This window comes from Salmo salar, chromosome 10 (genome assembly GCF_965601325.2).
Source record: "Salmo salar chromosome 10, fSalSal1, whole genome shotgun sequence".
Taxonomy (NCBI): domain Eukaryota; kingdom Metazoa; phylum Chordata; class Actinopteri; order Salmoniformes; family Salmonidae; genus Salmo; species Salmo salar.
Genome location: NC_138300.1, coordinates 120,405,139 through 120,425,000, shown reverse-complemented (window position 1 = coordinate 120,425,000; position 19,862 = coordinate 120,405,139). Strand labels below are relative to the sequence as shown.

Below are 19,862 nucleotides of genomic sequence, written 5' to 3'. Positions count from 1 at the left end.
CGTCCCTCTCCTCCACTCCCTCCCTGCCTCCCTCTCTCCCTCCGTCTCACACCTCTCCTCCACTCCCTCCCTCCCTCTCTCTCCCTCCCCCCTCCCCTCCTCCACTTCCTCCCTGCCTCCCTCTCTCTCCTCCACTCCCTTCCTGCCTCTCTCTCTCTCTCTCCCTCCGTCTCTCCCTCTTCTTCACTCCCTCTCTCCCTCTCTCTCTCTCCCTCCGTCTCTCCCTCCCTCTCCTCCACTCCCTCCCTGCCTCTCTCTCTCTCTCTCTCTCTCTCTCTCTCTCCCTCCCTCCCTCCCTCCCTCTCCTCCACTCCCTCCCTCTCCTCCACTCCCTCCTCTCCCTCCATCTCCTCCACTCCCTCCCTGCCTCCCTCTCTCTCTCCCTCCCTCTCCTCCACTCCCTCCCTGCCTCCCTCTCTCTCTCCCTCCCTCTCCTCCACTCCCTCCCTGCCTCCCTCTCTCTCTCTCTCTCCTATCATGGCAATGAATGATTTAGTAGGACCTGGAAGCCACCCAACAACCCGTTAGACACATTGTATTTTTCATGTCCATTACACACATCTGCAGAACAGGCTGCAGCACTCTCTCTCCATCCATACCTATTGACATCTGTCATTTGTCTCCCCTTCCTCTCTCCTTCTTTCTTTCTCTCTCTCTCTCTCTCTCTCTCTCTCTCTCTCTCTCTCTCTCTCTCTCTCTCTCTCTCTCTCTCTCTCTCTCTCTCTCTCTCTCTCTCTCTCTCTCTCTCTCTCTCTCTCTCTCTCTCTCTCTCTCTCTCTCTCTCTCTCTCATGCTCTTTTATGTATTTATCTCCCTCTCAATCATCTCTCTCAAACACACAGAGAAATAAACCAGTGTGTCTACATGGCCCTGTTTGTACTCATAAATATGAAAGGAACCCACAGTGCTGTGTAGCAGGAGGTTAGGCCCTGTGGAGATGGGAGAGGTGGGGGGTTAGCCCGCTCTCTCCATTAGTGACCTCTGACCTCTAACATCTTACCCCCTCTATCCTCTCTCCCCAATGAGATGAGAGGGGTGCACTCTAGCACCTCTATCCCTCCACCCCTCCCTTCTCCACTCTCCCTTTAAAGTAGGGCCTTCACAGCATGCATCAGCAGTCCCGCTCTCTCCTCTCCTCCCTTCAGTCCCACTCCCTCTTCTCCTCCTCCCCTCTTCTTCTCTCCCATCTTCTCCTCTCCCCTCTTCTTTTCTCCTCTCCCCTCTTCTCTTCTCTTCTCCTCTCCTCTCCCCTTTCTCCTCTCTTCTCCTCTCTCCTCCTCTCTTCTCCTCTCCTTTCTTCTCCTCTCCCCTCCTTTCTTCTCTTCTCCCCTCTTCTCCTCTCCCTCCTCTCTTCTTCTCTCCCCTCCTCTCCTCACTTTTCCCCTCTTCTCCTCTCTTCTCCTCTCCCTTCCTCTCTTCTTCCCTCTTCTCTTCTCCTCTCCCCTCTTCTCCCCTCTTCTCTTCTCCCCTCCTCTCTTCTCCTCTCTTCTCCGCTCCCCTCTTCTCCTCTCTCCTTATCTCTTCTCCCCTCTTCTCTTCTCCCCTCCTCTCTTCTCCTCTTCTCCTCTCCCCTCTTCTCCTCTCTTCTCCCCTCCTCTCTTTTCCTCATCTCCCCTCTTCTCCTCTCTTCTCCTCTCCCCGCTTCTCCTCTCCCTCCTCTCTTCTTCTCGCTTCTCTCTCCTCTCCCTCTTCTCCTCTCTTCTCTTCTTCCCTCCCCTCTTCTCTTCTCCTCTCCCTCTTCTCTTCTCCTCTCCTCTCTTCTCCTCTCTTCTCCTCTCCCCGCTTCTCCTCTCCCCTGCTCTCTTCTTCTCTCTTCTCTTCTCCTCTCCCCTCTTCTCCTCTCTTCTCTTCTTCCCTCCCCTCTTCTCTTCTCCTCTCCCCTCTTCTCTTCTCCTCTCCCCTCTTCTCTTCTCCTCTCCCTCTTCTCTTCTCCTCTCCTCTCTTCTCTTCTCCTCTCCCTCTTCTCTTCTCCTCTCCTCTCCTCTCCCTCTTCTCCTCTCTTCTCCTCTCCCCTCCTCTCTTCTCCTCTCTCGATCCGCTTGTCTGTCTGCCGACTGCTAAGCAGATCATTTATACCCTCTTTAGACGATAATTTCTACATGGCTAGGGAGGGAGGGAGGGTGGGTGGGTGAGTAGGTGGGAGAGAGAGAGAAATAGAGAGGGAGAGAGGGAGGGATTCAACAATGCTGGGCCTGGTCATGGGGGAGAAAGGAAGGATGAGTCTGAGGAAATTGAATTGATGCAGAAACAGCCGACGTGTTATTTAGCATTCTGCCTGATCGCTACCCCTCTCTAAGGCTTAGCATGGTGTTAATACACAGAGTTGTCCACTCATGAAGTATCACTGTGCTAACTATCCTCTCTCTCTGTCTCTGTGTGTGTGTGTGTGTGTGTGTGTGTGTGTGTGTGTGTGTGTGTGTGTGTGTGTGTGTGTGTCTCTCTCTAGGCTCAGGCTCCTGTCGGTTCAGTTACTCTGACCCCAGCATCATCGTGTCGTTCAGTCTGAACAAGAATAACGGCTCAGATGACTGGATCACCCTGGAGAAGATCCGGTCTCTCTCTCTTTCATCATCCCTTTCTCTCTCCCTCCATCCATACCTATTGACATCTGTCAGTTGTCTCCCCTTCCTCTCTCTCTCTCTCCCTCTCTCTTTCTTTCTCTCTCTCTCTCTCTCTCTCTCTCTGTCTCTCTCGCTCCCTTGCTCTCTTTCTCTCTGTCTCTCTCTCTCTTTCTCTCTCTCTCTCTCTCTCTCTCGCTCCCTTGCTCTCTCTCTCTCACTCTCTCTCTCTCTCTCTCTCTCTCTCTCTTTCTCTCTGTCTCTCTCTTGTACTCTCTCTCTCTTGATCTCTTCTTCCCACTCTCTCACTCTCTCATTTCCTCTCTATATCCTGTCCTCCTCACACAGACATCCATCTGTCTCTCTCCCCCTCAACCTCCCCATATCTCTCTCTCTCCCCCTCCCCTCGTCCTCCCCCCTCTCTCTCTCTCTCTCTCTCCACCTCCTCCTCCCCTCTCCATTCTTATCTCCCAAGCTGAGAAATAACTGGATGATAATATCTTGTCATTAACTCCCAGCAGCGTGTTAATTTCATGTTCTGCTTTAGTATAAACACACAGCAACACCTACCCAGTACCAACCCACACTTACTCTGTGTACCGTTTCCCCGTCCACAGAGCTCCTACTAACAGCAGTACAGTAGTCCATCTCCTACCCCTGCCGGTGCGCTCCAAGAGGGATGGGGTGCGTGTACGGTGGTCCCAGGAGGCCCCCCAGGGGCCCGAGGGCTACGAGTCGTGCTGGGGCCTGGATAACATACTGCTGGTCAACGCTGCTCACAGACCCCCCCTGATGGAGGATAACCTGGACCCCCCCGACACAGCTAACTGGCTCTTCTTCCCTGGAGCCACCGTCAAGGTACCGTCCGATTCTTCTTCTTCCTCCTCCTCCTCTTCTTCAGGGTTTAATGGCAGTTTGGCAAACCAGTTTTTTTTTTTAGGTGAGTTACTGCCAAGGTAATCACATTACCCTCACCAAGCTACTGTTGCTATAACTAGGGCCGGGGGGTTACGCGCTCACAGAAAAACGTATGTGTTGTGACCATGTTATATTCTATACTGTAATCAACTGTACAGAAACAGGGTTTAACCATGTTATATTCTATACTGTAATCATCTGTACAGAAACAGGGTTTAACCATGTTATATTCTATACTGTAATCATCTGTACAGAAACAGGGTTTAACCATGTTATATTCTATACTGTAATCATCTGTACAGAAACAGGGTTTAACCATGTTATATTCTATACTGTAATCATCTGTACAGAAACAGGGTTTAACCATGTTATATTCTATACTGTAATCATCTGTACAGAAACAGGGTTTAACCATGTTATATTCTATACTGTAATCATCTGTACAGAAACAGGGTTTAACCATGTTATATTCTATACTGTAATAGTAACAGGGTTTAACCATGTTATATTCTATACTGTAATCATCTGTACAGAAACAGGGTTTAACCATGTTATATTCTATACTGTAATCATCTGTACAGAAACAGGGTTTAACCATGTTATATTCTATCCTGTAATCATCTGTACAGAAACAGGGTTTAACCATGTTATATTCTATACTGTAATCATCTGTACAGTAACAGGGTTTAACCATGTTATATTCTATACTGTAATCATCTGTACAGAAACAGGGTTTAACCATGTTATATTCTATACTGTAATAGTAACAGGGTTTAACCATGTTATATTCTATACTGTAATCATCTGTATCAGAAACAGGGTTTAACCATGTTAATATTCTATACTGTAATAGTAACAGGGTTTAACCATGTTATATTCTATACTGTAATCATCTGTACAGAAACAGGGTTTAACCATGTTATATTCTATACTGTAATAGTAACAGGGTTTAACCATGTTATATTCTATACTGTAATCATCTGTACAGAAACAGGGTTTAACCATGTTATATTCTACTGTAATAGTAACAGGGTTTAACCATGTTATATTCTATACTGTAATCAACTGTAACAGAAACAGGGTTTAACCATGTTATATTCTATACTGTAATAGTAACAGGGTTTAACCATGTTATATTCTATACTGTAATCATCTGTACAGAAAACAGGGTTTAACCATGTTATATTCTATACTGTAATAGTAACAGGGTATAACCATGTTATATTCTATACTGTAATCATCTGTACAGAAACAGGGTTTAACCATGTTATATTCTATACTGTAATCATCTGTACAGAAACAGGGTTTAACCATGTTATATTCTATACTGTAATCATCTGTACAGTAACAGGGTTTAACCATGTTGTATTATTATCTTTATTAATGCAATGTATCTGACATATGACTGTTCTTTCCCAGCATGCCTGTCAGTCAGAGGGCAACGCTCTGTATTTCCATGGCAACAACGAGGAGGGTGTGGGCCACTCCTTCGCCTCCACCCGAGACATCGACCTCCACCGAGAGGAGGGGCGGAGCTACTGGGAGGAGGACTTTGAAAGCCCGCCCACCAAGTGAGTCATAATGATGTCACCATCATTAATTATTGTTACTTTTATCTCTTATTCTTATACATAACTTTTTTAAACTGCATTGTTGGTTAGGGGCTCATAAGAAAGCATTTCACTGTGAGGTCAACACCTGTAGTATTCAGCATTTCACTGTGAGGTCTACTACACCTGTTGTATTCAGCATTTCACTGTGAGGTCTACTACACCTGTTGTATTCAGCATTTCACTGTAAGGTCTACTACACCTGTTGTATTCAGCATTTCACTGTAAGGTCTACTACACCTGTTGTATTCAGCATTTCACTGTAAGGTCTACCTACACCTGTTGTATTCAGCATTTCACTGTAAGGTCTACTCCTGTAGTATTCAGCATTTCACTGTGAGGTCTACACCTGTTGTATTCAGCATTTCACTGTAAGGTCTACTACACCTGTTGTATTCAGCATTTCATTGTGAGGTCTACTACACCTGTAGTATTCAGCATTTCACTGTGAGGTCTACTACACCTGTAGTATTCAGCATTTCACTGTAAGGTCTATCTACACCTGTTGTATTCAGCATTTCACTGTGAGGTCTACTACACCTGTAGTATTCAGCATTTCACTGTAAGGTCTACCTACACCTGTTGTACTCAGCATTTCACTGTAAGGTCTACTACACCTGTTGTATTCAGCATTTCACTGTAAGGTCTACTACACCTGTAGTATTCAGCATTTCACTGTAAGGTCTACCTACACCTGTTGTATTCAGCATTTCACTGTAAGGTCTACTACACCTGTTGTATTCAGCATTTCACTGTAAGGTCTACTACACCTGTTGTATTCACCATTTCACTGTGAGGTCTACTACACCTGTTGTATTCAGCATTTTACTGTGAGGTCTACACCTGTTGTATTCAGCATTTCACTGTAAGGTCTACTACACCTGTTGTGTTCGGCATTTCACTGTAAGGTCTACTACACCTGTTGTATTCAGCATTTCACTGTAAGGTCTACTACACCTGTTGTATTCAGCATTTCACTGTAAGGTCTACTACACCTGTTGTATTCAGCAGTTTCACTGTAAGGTCTACTACACCTGTTGTATTCAGTATTTCACTGTGAGGTCTACTACACCTGTTGTATTCAGCATTTCACTGTAAGGTCTACCTACACCTGTTGTATTCAGCATTTCACTGTAAGGTCTACACCTGTTGTATTCAGCATTTCACTGTGAGGTCTACTACACCTGTTGTATTCAGCATTTCACTGTAAGGTCTACCTACACCTGTTGTATTCAGCATTTCACTGTGAGGTCTACACCTGTTGTATTCAGCATTTCACTGTGAGGTCTACCTACACCTGTTGTATTCAGCATTTCACTGTGAGGTCTACTACACCTGTAGTATTCAGCATTTCACTGTAAGGTCTACCTACACCTGTTGTATTAAGCATTTCACTGTGAGTTCTACACCTGTATTATTCAGCATTTCACTTTGAGGTCTACACCTGTAGTATTCAGCATTTCACTGTGAGGTCTACACCTGTAGTATTCAGCATTTCACTGTGAGGTCTACACCTGTAGTATTCAGCATTTCACTGTAAGCTCTACTACACCTGTAGTATTCAGCATTTCACTGTGAGGTCTACACCTGTAGTATTCAGCATTTCACTGTGAGGTCTACTACACCTGTTGTATTCAGCATTTCACTATGAGGTCTATTACACCTGTTGTATTCAGCATTTCACTGTAAGGTCTACTACACCTGTTGTATTCAGCATTTCACTGTGAGGTCTACACCTGTAGTATTCAGCATTTCACTGTAAGGTCTACACCTGTTGTATTTGGCGCATGTGACTAATAACATTTGATTTGAAATTATTTGATCATCATCCTCATCTCCCTTTCCCTCTTTATGTGTCCCCCCTAGCTGTGTCCCTAGCTGTATCCCTAGCTGTGTCCATAGCTGTATCCCCCCTAGCTGTATCCCCCCTAGCTGTGTCCCTAGCTGTGTCCCTAGCTGTATCCCTAGCTGTATCCCCCCTAGCTGTATCCCCCCTAGCTGTGTCCCTAGCTGTGTCCCCCCCTAGCTGTATCCTCCCTAGCTGTATCCCCCCCTAGCTGTATCCCCCCTAGCTGTATCCCCCCTAGCTGTATCCCCCCTAGCTGTATCCCCCCTAGCTGTATCCCCCCTAGCTGTGTCCCTAGCTGTGTCCCTAGCTGTATCCCTAGCTGTATCCCCCCTAGCTGTGCCCCCCCTAGCTGTATCCCCCCTAGCTGTATCCTCCCTAGCTGTATCCCTAGCTGTGTCCCTAGCTGTATCCCCTAGCTGTATCCCCCCTAGCTGTATCCCTAGCTGTATCCCTAGCTGTATCCCCCCTAGCTGTACCCCTAGCTGTATCCCTAGCTGTATCCCCCCTAGCTGTGTCCCTAGCTGTATCCCTAGCTGTGTCCCTAGCTGTGTCCCCCCTAGCTGTATCCTCCCTAGCTGTGTCCCCCCTAGCTGTGTCCCTAGCTGTATCCCTAGCTGTGTCCCTAGCTGTGTCCCTAGCTGTATCCCTAGCTGTGTCCCTAGCTGTACCCCCCCTAGCTGTACCCCCCCTAGCTGTGTCCCTAGCTGTACCCCTAGCTGTATCCCTAGCTGGAAGGAATATCTGAGTTGTGTATAACGTCAGCCGTAAGAGGAGAGAGTGCAGGGAAGAGAAACGGATACCTCTTTGTGTCGCCTTTCAAGTGTGTGGATGTCATTCACTAAGCCTGTCATCTGTCACGTACTTCAATTCAGAGGACCTGTCTATGTCAGCTGAAACCTGTCAACTTGTCATGTTGTGTGTCACACGTCAGCCAAAGAGGAGAGAGTGCAGTGAAGAGAAACAAGAGGCTTTTTACCGTCACATGTCCTCTGTCATGTATTGAGGTCAGGGGACCTGTCTATGTCCTCTGTCATGTATTGAGGTCAGGGGACCTGTCCATGTCCTCTGTCATGTATTGAGGTCAGGGGACCTGTCCATGTCCTCTGTCATGTATTGAGGTCAGGGGACCTGTCTATGTCCTCTGTCATGTATTGAGGTCAGGGGACCTGTCTATGTCCTCTGTCATGTATTGAGGTCAGGGGACCTGTCCATGTCCTCTGTCATGTATTGAGGTCAGGGGACCTGTCTATGTCCTCTGTCATGTATTGAGGTCAGGGGACCTGTCCATGTCCTCTGTCATGTATTGAGGTCAGGGGACCTGTCTATGTCCTCTGTCATGTATTGAGGTCAGGGGACCTGTCCATGTCAGCAGAAACCTGCTGAGGACTGAACAGGTGCTGTTCACCTCCCTGACAACCTACTCCATCTGTCACACATGCACAGATCATTCAGAACTGGTAGAGAGAAGGAGAGAGGGATGAAGAGACAGAGAGAAAGAGGGAGAGATAGATGGAGAAAAGCATAGAGAGAGAGAAGCGCAGAGCGAGAGAGAGAGAGAGAGAGAGAGAGAGAGAGAAAGAGAGATGGAGAGAAGCGCAGAGAGAGAGAGCGAGAGAGATGGAGAAACAGAGAGAGAAAGAGAGAGAGATGGAGAAACAGAGAGAGAGATGGAGAAACAGAGAGAGAAACAGAGAGAGATGGAGAAAGAGGGAGAGATAGATGGAGAGAAGCAGAGAGAGAGAGAGGAGCGCAGAGAGAGAGAGAGAGAGATGGAGAAACAGAGAGAGAGATGGAGAAACAGAGAGAGAGATGGAGAAACAGAGAGAGAGATGGAGAAACAGAGAGAGAGATGGAGAAACAGAGAGAGAAACAGAGAGAGAGATGGAGAAAGAGGGAGAGATAGATGGAGAGAAGCAGAGAGAGAGAGGAGCGCAGAGAGAGAGAGATGCGAGAGAGATGGCGAAACAGAGAGAGAAAGAGAGAGAGAGAGAAACAGAGATGAGAGGCAGGGTGTGAGAGAGAAGCAGCGAGAGAAACAGAGAGAGATGGAGATAATGAGAGGCAGAGAGTTTGGAGAGAAGCAGAGAGAGAGAGAGAAACAGAGAGATGGAGAGAAGCGCAGAGAGAGAGAGAGAGATGAACATAATGAGAGGCAGGGTTTGGAGAGAAGCGCAGAGAAAGAGAGAGATGAACATAATGAGAGGCAGGGTTTGGAGAGAAGCGCAGAGAGAGAGAGATGAACATAATGAGAGGCAGGGTTTGGAGAGTTATGGATCGATATGAGGAAGTGATTAAGGAAGCCCCGTGCTCTGTGTCAGTATGTTAATGAGAGGAGAATCCCAGGTCTATGTTCTTTCCCCACACACACACACACACAAACACACAGTTAACATGGGCAGTAATTGCATACTATGACATCTCACACCTATTACGTAGTGTATGAGGACATGTTTTGCAGGCTAAGCATGGAGAACTCCTCGCTCTCTATGTCACCACCTGTAGAGGCGCCTCATCCCAACAACCCTGCTGATGTGACAGGGATACTGAGGGTAACACCTGACAGAGGAGAGAGATCGCAGGAGAGAGGAGGAATATAGATACCTCCTAATGAATATCCTGATATATACACTGATATAGTCATGTGAAGAAGGAGACATTAGGAGCAGAGGAGAGGAGAGGAGAGGAGAGGAGAGGAGAGGAGAGGAGAGGAGAGGAGAGGAGAGGAGAGGAGAGGAGAGGAGAGGAGAGGAGAGGAGAGGAGAGGAGAGGAGAGGAGAGGAGAGGAGAGGAGAGGAGAGGGAGAGGAGAGGAGAGGAGAGGAGAGGAGAGGAGAGGAGAGGAGAGGAGAGGAGAGGAGAGGAGAGGAGAGGAGAGGAGAGGAGAGGAGATAGAAAGAAGGAAGGAAGGAAGGAAGGAAGGAAGGAAGGAAGGAAGGAAGGAAGGAAGGAAGGAAGGAAGGAAGGAAGGAAGGAAGGAAGGAAGGAAGGAAGGAAGGAAGGAAGGAAGGAAGGAAGGAAGGAAGGAAGGAAGGAAGGAAGGAAGGAAGAGGCAGCCAGAGAGACGAGGAATATAGATACCTCCTAATGAATATCCTGATATATACACTGATATGTCATGTGAAGGAGACATTAGGAGGAGAGGAGAGGAGAGGAGAGACCCAGGGTGATTGTTAACCATCTTCAACAGGTACCTCTTTCAGAGTCCATTGATTACAACGTAGTGCGCTTTTTCACTGTGTGTAGTGAGGCATTGTTCTGTCTGTGTAAAGTTTACTTCAGTACTAATATATCCCTTCTCTCTCTATCTTTCTATTTGTGTGTGTGCCTATGTTTGTGTGTGTGTGTGTTTAGCTGGGACATCGAGGGGGCAGTGTATGGGACCCAGTGTGGAGAGATAGAGTCAGGCATGGCCCTGGTGTTCGAGAGGGGTGGAGAGAGGAAGATGTGTACTCCCTACCTGGATACCACCTCCTTTGGAAACATCCGCTTCCACTTCACCATGGGTAAAGTTACCACCAACACAGACTGTTACCCACGTGTCTAAAAATACCTTCTCCCCTCCTTCCCTTCACTGACCTCAAAGAACTGATGAACTTCCTCCATATTGTTTTTAACTGTCAAGTTCAGTCAGAGCAGATGGAGGGACAAGGAGCAGACAGATACTAGTCAGAGCAGACGGAGGGGGACAAGGGGCAGACAGATACTAGTCAGAGCAGACGGAGAGGGACAAGGGGCAGACAGATACTAGTCAGAGCAGATGGAGAGGGACAAGGGGCAGACAGATACTAGTCAGAGCAGATGGAGAGGGACATAGGGGCAGACAGATCAGAGCAGATGGAGAGGGACAAGGGGCAGACAGATCAGTGCAGATGGAGAGGGACAAGGAGCAGACAGATCAGTGCAGATGGAGAGGGACAAGGAGCAGACAGATACTAGTCAGAGCAGATGGAGGGACAAGGGGCAGACAGATACTAGTCAGAGCAGATGGAGGGGACAAGGGGCAGACAGATACTAGTCAGAGCAGATGGAGAGGGACAAGGAGCAGACAGATACTAGTCAGAGCAGATGGAGAGGGACATAGGGGCAGACAGATACTAGTCAGAGCAGATGGAGAGGGACAAGGGGCAGACAGATACTAGTCAGAGCAGATGGAGAGGGACATAGGGGCAGACAGATACCAGTCAGAGCAGATGGAGAGGGACAAGGAGCAGACAGATGCCAGTCAGAGCAGATGGAGAGGGACAAGGAGCAGACAGATCAGAGCAGATGGAGAGGGACAAGGAGCAGACAGATGCCAGTCAGAGCAGATGGAGAGGGACAAGGGGCAGACATACCAGTCAGAGCAGATGGAGAGGGACAAGGAGCAGACAGATACTAGTCAGTGCAGATGGAGAGGGACATAGGGGCAGACAGATCAGAGCAGATGGAGAGGGACAAGGAGCAGACAGATGCCAGTCAGAGCAGATGGAGAGGGACAAGGGGCAGACATACCAGTCAGAGCAGATGGAGAGGGACAAGGAGCAGACAGATCAGAGCAGATGGAGAGGGACAAGGAGCAGACAGATCAGAGCAGATGGAGAGGGACAAGGAGCAGACAGATACCAGTCAGAGCAGATGGAGAGGGACAAGGAGCAGACAGATCAGAGCAGATGGAGAGGGACAAGGAGCAGACAGATCAGTGCAGATGGAGAGGGACATAGGAGCAGACAGATCAGAGCAGATGGAGAGGGACATAGGGGCAGACAGATCAGTACAGATGGAGAGGGACAAGGAGCAGACAGATCAGTGCAGATGGAGAGGGACAAGGGGCAGACAGATCAGTGCAGATGGAGAGGGACATAGGGGCAGACAGATCAGTGCAGATGGAGAGGGACAAGGAGCAGACAGATACTAGTCAGAGCAAATGGAGAGGGACATAGGGGCAGACAGATACTAGTCAGTGCAGATGGAGAGGGACAAGGAGCAGACAGATACTAGTCAGAGCAGATGGAGAGGGACATAGGGGCAGACAGATACTAGTCAGTGCAGATGGAGAGGGACAAGGAGCAGACAGATACTAGTCAGAGCAGATGGAGAGGGACATAGGGGCAGACAGATACTAGTCAGAGCAGATGGAGAGGGACAAGGGGCAGACAGATCAGTGCAGATGGAGAGGGACAAGGAGCAGACAGATGATAGTCAGAGCAGATGGAGAGGGACAAGGGGCAGACAGATCAGAGCAGATGGAGAGGGACAAGGAGCAGACAGATACTAGTCAGAGCAAATGGAGAGGGACATGGAGCAGACAGATCAGAGCAGATGGAGAGGGACAAGGGGCAGACAGATACCAGTCAGAGCAGATGGAGAGGGACATAGGGGCAGACAGATCAGTGCAGATGGAGAGGGACATAGGGGCAGACAGATCAGAGCAAATGGAGAGGGACAAGGAGCAGACAGATCAGAGCAGATGGAGAGGGACATAGGGGCAGACAGATACTAGTCAGAGCAGATGGAGAGGGACAAGGGGCAGACAGATACCAGTCAGAGCAGATGGAGAGGGACATAGGGGCAGACAGATACTAGTCAGAGCAGATGGAGAGGGACAAGGAGCAGACAGATACTAGTCAGAGCAGATGGAGAGGGACATAGGGGCAGACAGATCAGAGCAGATGGAGAGGGACAAGGAGCAGACAGATACTAGTCAGACCTAGACCACACACACACACACACACACACCACGTGCTGTTGGACACCGACTGTCTTTGTGTTTTCCCGACTGTCTCTATGTTTCCCCGACTGTGTGTGTGTTTTCCTGCAGGTGGAGGAGAGTGTGACCCAGGAGAGTCCCATGAGAATGATGTCATCTTGTTTGGGAGGTCAGAGGGCAGGAGAGACCACGTGCTGTTAGACACCCTGCCATACTCCTCCTACAAGGTGAGACCAAACACACACACACACCACTTGCTGTTAGACACCCTGCCATACTCCTCCTACAAGGTGAGCACACACACACACTTGCTGTTAGACACCCTGCCATTCTCCTCCTACAAGGTGAGCACACACACACACACACACACACACACACACACACACACACACACACACACACACGTGCTGTTGGACACCCTGCCATACTCCTACAAGGTGAGACCAAACACACACACACACACACGTACTGTTGGACACTGTGCCATACACAGACCTGCTCTGTCCTCTACACTGACCTGCTCTGTCCTCTACACTGACCTGCTCTGTCCTCTACACTGACCTGCTCTGTCCTCTACACTGACCTGCTCTGTCCTCTACACTGACCTGCTCTGTCCTCTACACTGACCTGCTCTGTCCTCTACACTGACCTGCTCTGTCCTCTACACTGACCTGCTCTGTCCTCTACACTGACCTGCTCTGTCCTCTACACTGACCTGCTCTGTCCTCTACACTGACCTGCTCTGTCCTCTACACTGACCTGCTCTGTCCTCTACACTGACCTGCTCTGTCCTCTACACTGACCTGCTCTGTCCTCTACACTGACCTGCTCTGTCCTCTACACTGACCTGCTCTGTCCTCTACACTGACCTGCTCTGTCCTCTACACTGACCTGCTCTGTCCTCTACACTGACCTGCTCTGTCCTCTACACTACACACTGACCTGCTCTGTCCTCTACACTACACACTGACCTGCTCTGTCCTCTACACTACACAGACCTGCTCTATAATATGAACTAGCTCTAACTGTTCTGTTGATGTTTAGGAGAATGTAAAATGTGTTGATCCAACCAACTCTGTTTTTCCTCTACTGTGTTTCCTCTCCTTTCCCCCCATATCTCTCCTCTCCCCAACCTCTCTCTCCTCTCCCAACCCTCTCTCTCCATCTTTCCCCATTTCACTCCTCTCCACCTCCTCCTCCCTCACCTCCTTCCTCTCCTCTACTTTTATAACCTTTGTTATTCCCTTATCCTCCTCCCTCTTCCCCCTCTCCTCCCTACTCCTCCTCCTCTCTCCTCCCCTCTCCTCCCCTAGAGTCCATCTGTAGTATCAGTAGCCCTACCTACAGACCTCCAGACCCCTGTCACCCAGTTCTGTCTGGAGCAGCGGGCACACGGTGGTGCCAAGCGTCACGTCTGGGCCGTAGACTTCATGCAGCTGCTGCCGGTTCTGCCTGCCACACACACCCACGTGGCCCAGTTCTCCATCAACCTGGGCTGTGGATCCTACCAGCCTGCCAACAGGTACAATCACCCACCTTCTGTACTGTTGCACTCAACAGCCAGCACAATGCAAAACAATACAATACATTTTCTATTTGCTAATTGCACACATTTCATAATAATATATTTTTGCAATACTGACAATTCTTCCCCCCATTTTTCAACACTGACAATTCTTCCCCCCATTTTTCAATACTGACAATTCTTCCCCTTATTTACAATGTGTGTAAGGTGTCATAAAAACGTGTCTTCCTCTTTGTTAGTGTCAATCTGGAGTTTTCCACCAATCACGGTCATTCCTGGTCCCTGCTCCACACAGAGTGTCTCCCAGACTTGTGTGCTGGACCTCACCTACCACATAGCACCATCTACTCCTCCGATAACTACAGCGGGTAGGGATGTCTGTGTCTGTGTTAATGTGTGTGTAGTGTGTGTGTGTGTAGTGTTTTCCTGGATATGCACTTTTAGAAAGAAAGTTGCTAAGTTGAACCATTCAGGGTTCATCGGTTTGTCCTGATAGGTTAAACCTTTTTGGTGCTGGGAAGAACCCTCTATGAATGGTTCCACCCAGAACCCTCCATGAATGGTTCCACCCAGAACCCTCCATGAATGGTTGCACCTAGAACCCTCCATGAATGGTTGCACCTAGAACCCTCCATGAATGGTTGCACCTAGAACCCTCCATGAATGGTTGCACCTAGAACCCTCCATGAATGGTTGCACCTAGAACCCTCCATGAATGGTTGCACCTAGAACCCTCCATGAATGGTTGCACCTAGAACCCTCCATGAATGGTTGCACCTAGAACCCTCCATGAATGGTTGCACCTAGAACCCTCCATGAATGGTTGCACCTAGAACCCTCCATGAATGGTTGCACCTAGAACCCTCCATGAATGGTTGCACCTAGAACCCTCCATGAATGGTTGCACCTAGAACCCTCCATGAATGGTTGCACCTAGAACCCTCCATGAATGGTTCCACCTAGAACCCTCCATGAATGGTTCCACCTAGAACCCTCTATGAATGGTTCCACCTAGAACCCTCTATGAATGTTATTTTATGATGTTACGTACGCCTCTGGGAGGGGGGAAACGTAACACCCTGCTATGCTCAACTCCCCGTGGAGGTATAGAGGTATTGGGACTTTAGGTATAGCGGTATGGGACTGTAGGTGGAGGTATGGAACTGTAGGTAGAGGTATAGAGGTATGGGACTGTAGGCAGAGGTATAGAGGTATGGGACTGTAGGCGGAGGTATAGAGGTATGGGACTGTAGGCGGAGGTATAGAGGTATGGGACTGTAGGCGGAGGTATAGAGGTATGGGACTGTAGGCGGAGGTATAGAGGTATGGGACTGTAGGCGGAGGTATAGAGGTATGGGACTGTAGGCGGAGGTATAGAGGTATGGGACTGTAGGCGGAGGTATAGAGGTATGGGACTGTAGGCGGAGGTATAGAGGTATGGGACTGTAGGCGGAGGTATAGAGGTATGGGACTGTAGGCGGAGGTATAGAGGTATGGGACTGTAGGCGGAGGTATAGAGGTATGGGACTGTAGGCGGAGGTATAGAGGTATGGGACTGTAGGCGGAGGTATAGAGGTATGGGACTGTAGGCGGAGGTATAGAGGTATGGGACTGTAGGCGGAGGTATAGAGGTATGGGACTGTAGGCGGAGGTATAAAGGTATGGGACTGTAGGCGGAGGTATAGAGGTATGGGACTGTAGGCGGAGGTATAGAGGTATGGGACTGTAGGCGGAGGTATAGAGGTATGGGACTGTAGGCGGAGGTATAGAACTGTAGGCGGAGGTATAGAACTGTAGGCGGAGGTATAGAACTGTAGGCGGAGGTATAGAACTGTAGGCGGAGGTATAGAACTGTAGGCGGAGGTATAGAACTGTAGGCGGAGGTATAGAACTGTAGGCGGAGGTATAGAACTGTAGGCGGAGGTATAGAACTGTAGGCGGAGGTATAGAGGTATGGGACTGTAGGCGGAGGTATAGAGGTATGGGACTGTAGGCGGAGGTATAGAGGTATGGGACTGTAGGCGGAGGTATAGAGGTATGGGACTGTAGGCGGAGGTATAGAGGTATGGGACTGTAGGCGGAGGTATAGAGGTATGGGACTGTAGGTGGAGGTATAGAGGTATGCGACTGTAGGTAGAGGTATAGAGGTATGGGACTATAGGTGGAGGTATGTGATTGTAGGCGGAGGTATAGAGGTATGGGACTGTAGGCGGAGGTATAGAGGTATGGGACTGTAGGCGGAGGTATAGAGGTATGGGACTGTAGGCGGAGGTATAGAGGTATGGGACTGTAGGTGGAGGTATAGAGGTATGCGACTGTAGGTAGAGGTATAGAGGTATGGGACTATAGGTGGAGGTATGTGACTGTAGGTGGAGGTATAGAGGTATGGGACTGTGGGTGGAGGTATAGAGGTACAGGACTGTAGGTGGAGGTATAGAGGTACGGGACTGTAGGTGGAGGTATAGAGGTATGGGACTGTAGGCGGAGGTATAGAGGTATGGGACTGTAGGCGGAGGTATAGAACTGTAGGCGGAGGTATAGAACTGTAGGCGGAGGTATAGAGGTATGGGACTGTAGGCGGAGGTATAGAGGTATGGGACTGTAGGCGGAGGTATAGAGGTATGGGACTGTAGGTAGAGGTATAGAGGTATGGGACTATAGGTGGAGGTATGTGATTGTAGGCGGAGGTATAGAGGTATGGGACTGTAGGCGGAGGTATAGAGGTATGGGACTGTAGGCGGAGGTATAGAACTGTAGGCGGAGGTATAGAACTGTAGGCGGAGGTATAGAACTGTAGGCGGAGGTATAGAGGTATGGGACTGTAGGCGGAGGTATAGAGGTATGGGACTGTAGGCGGAGGTATAGAGGTATGGGACTGTAGGTGGAGGTATAGAGGTATGCGACTGTAGGTAGAGGTATAGAGGTATGGGACTATAGGTGGAGGTATGTGACTGTAGGTGGAGGTATAGAGGTATGGGACTGTGGGTGGAGGTATAGAGGTACAGGACTGTAGGTGGAGGTATAGAGGTACGGGACTGTAGGTGGAGGTATAGAGGTATGGGACTGTAGGCGGAGGTATAGAGGTATGGGACTGTAGGCGGAGGTATAGAGGTATGGGACTGTAGGCGGAGGTATAGAGGTATGGGACTGTAGGCGGAGGTATAGAGGTATGGGACTGTAGGTGGAGGTATAGAGGTACGGGACTGTAGGTGGAGGTATAGAGGTACGGGACTGTAGGTGGAGGTATAGAGGTATGGGACTGTAGGTGGAGGTATAGAGGTATGGGACTGTAGGTGGAGGTATAGAGGTATGGGACTGTAGGTGGAGGTATAGAGGTATGGGACTGTAGGTGGAGGTATAGAGGTATGGGACTGTAGGTGGAGGTATAGAGGTATGGGACTGTAGGTGGAGGTATAGAGGTATGGGACTGTAGGTGGAGGTATAGAGGTATGGGACTGTAGGCGGAGGTATAGAGGTACGGGACTGTAGGTGGAGGTATAGAGGTATGGGACTGTAGGTGGAGGTATAGAGGTATGGGACTGTAGGCGGAGGTATAGAGGTACGGGACTGTAGGTGGAGGTATAGAGGTATGGGACTGTAGGTGGAGGTCCGCCCAGGTCTTACCTAGTGTGCATAGACAGAGTGCATACCACAGGTACAGTTGAAGTCGGAAGTTTACATACACCTTAGCCAAATACATTTAAACTAAGTTTTTCACAATTCCTGACATTTAATCCTAGTAAAAAATTCCCTGTCTTAGGTCAGTTAGGATCACCACTTTATTTTAAGAATGTGAAATGTCAGAATAATAGTAGAGTGATTTATTTAACCTTATATTTCTTTCATCACATTCCCAGTGGGTCAGAAATGTACATACACTCAATTAGTATTTGGTAGCATTGCCTTTAAAATTGTTTAACCTGGGTCATACGTTTCAAGTAGCCTTCCACAAGCTTCCCACAGTAAGTTGGGTGAATTTTGGACCATTCCTCCTGACAGAGCTGGTGTAACTGAGTCAGGTTTTTAGGCCTCCTTGCTCGCACACGCTTTTTCAGTTCTGTCCAGAAAGTTTCTACAGGTTTGAGGTCAGGGCTTTGTGATGGCCACTCCAATACCTTGACTGTGTTGTCCTTAAGCCATTTTGCCACAACTTTGGAAGTATGCTTGGGGTCATTGTCCATTTGGAAGACCCATTTGCGACCAAGCTTTAACTTCCTGACTGACGTCTTGAGATGTTGCTTCAATATATCCACATAATTTTCCATCCTCATGAAGCCATCTATTTTGTGAAGTGCACCAGCCCCTCCTGCAGCAAAGCACCCCCACAACATGATGCTGCCACCCCCGTGCTTCACGGTTGGGATGGTGTTCGTCGGCTCGCAAGCATCCCACCTTTTCCCTCCAAACATAATGATGGTCATTATGGCCAAACAGTTATATTTTTATTTCATCAGACCAGAGGACATTTCTCCAAAAAGTACAATCTTCGTCCCCATGTGCAGTTGCAAACCGTAGTCTGGCTTTTTTAATGGCAGTTTTGGAGCAGTAGCTTTTTCCTTGCTGAGCGGCCTTTCAGGTTATGTCGATATAGGACTCGTTTCACTGTGGATATAGATACTTTTGTACCTGTTTCCTCCAGTATCTTCACAAGGTCCTTTGCTGTTGTTCTGGGATTGATTTGCACTTTTTGCACCAAAGTACATTCATCTCTAGGAGACAGAACACGTCTCCTCCCTGAGCGGTATAACGGCTGTGTGGTCTCATGGTGTTTATACTTGCGTACTATTGTTGGTACAGATGAACGTGGTACCTTCAGGCGTTTGGAAATTGCTCCCAGGGATGAACCAGACTTGTGAAGGTCTACCATTCTTTTTTCTGATTTCTTTTGATTTTCCCATGACGTCAAGCAAAGAGGCACTGACTCAAATGATGTCACTGAGCCTATCAGAAGCTTCTAATGCCATGACATTTTCTGGAATGTTCCAAGCTGTTTAAAGGCACAGTCAACTTAGTGTATGTAAACTTCTGACCCACTGGAATTGTGATACGGTGAATTGTAAGTGAAAGAATCTGTCTGAAAACAATTGTTGGAAAAATTACTTGTGTCATGCAAAGTAGATGTCCTAACCGACTTTGTGGAGTGGTTGAAAAACAAGTGAATGTAAACTTCCGACTTCAACAGTTTATGTATGCCCACAGGCCTCTTGCCTAAGCACTCCCAAGGTGCCTTTCCCTTTCCCCCCTGGGAACAAAAACAGAATAATTACCAACTTAAAGCGAACAATTTCAATAATCACAAACACAGTCATTTTGGTATACACATACCTCAGCGGGACCGGCTACAAAATACTTCACAACAAATTATACAGACCCACAACCAACAGAGTACATACAAAGAAGCTCTTCCCTAACAAAGGAACACTGGCTTTTCAAGCTGCAGAACGAGTCGGTAATTAGAGACAGCTGTTTCCCCCAATGAGAGGGCGGGGTCAGAGGTCCAATTAGTGATGGGCCGACCAATCAGCTGCTTTGGGGGAATCCAGGAAGCCATTTTCCTGAAATACACACATGCATATACACAAACCCACAACACAGAAACTGGGGAACGTAACATATGATAATACACGACATATATCATGAGACCTTTCTTTGAGGACCTAGTTATACCCTGACATAGTGGTGTTAGGAAACTCCTGGTTTACAGGCCACATCAGGCC

At 48.4% G+C, this 19,862-nt stretch overlaps 1 protein-coding gene across 1 annotated transcript in view; it reads left to right on the top strand.

Annotated features, from left to right (window-relative positions):
• The window catches only part of LOC106561737 (reelin), a 308,794-nt gene that overhangs the window by 209,364 nt on the left and 79,568 nt on the right, over positions 1-19,862 (top strand). The window contains exons 9-15 of the mRNA XM_082957441.1: positions 2,447-2,552; positions 3,176-3,416; positions 4,896-5,047; positions 10,286-10,437; positions 12,732-12,847; positions 13,934-14,142; positions 14,385-14,513. Of these exons, the coding sequence (XP_082813567.1) occupies positions 2,447-2,552; positions 3,176-3,416; positions 4,896-5,047; positions 10,286-10,437; positions 12,732-12,847; positions 13,934-14,142; positions 14,385-14,513 (1,105 nt within the window). The remainder of the gene's footprint in view (positions 1-2,446; positions 2,553-3,175; positions 3,417-4,895; positions 5,048-10,285; positions 10,438-12,731; positions 12,848-13,933; positions 14,143-14,384; positions 14,514-19,862) is intronic.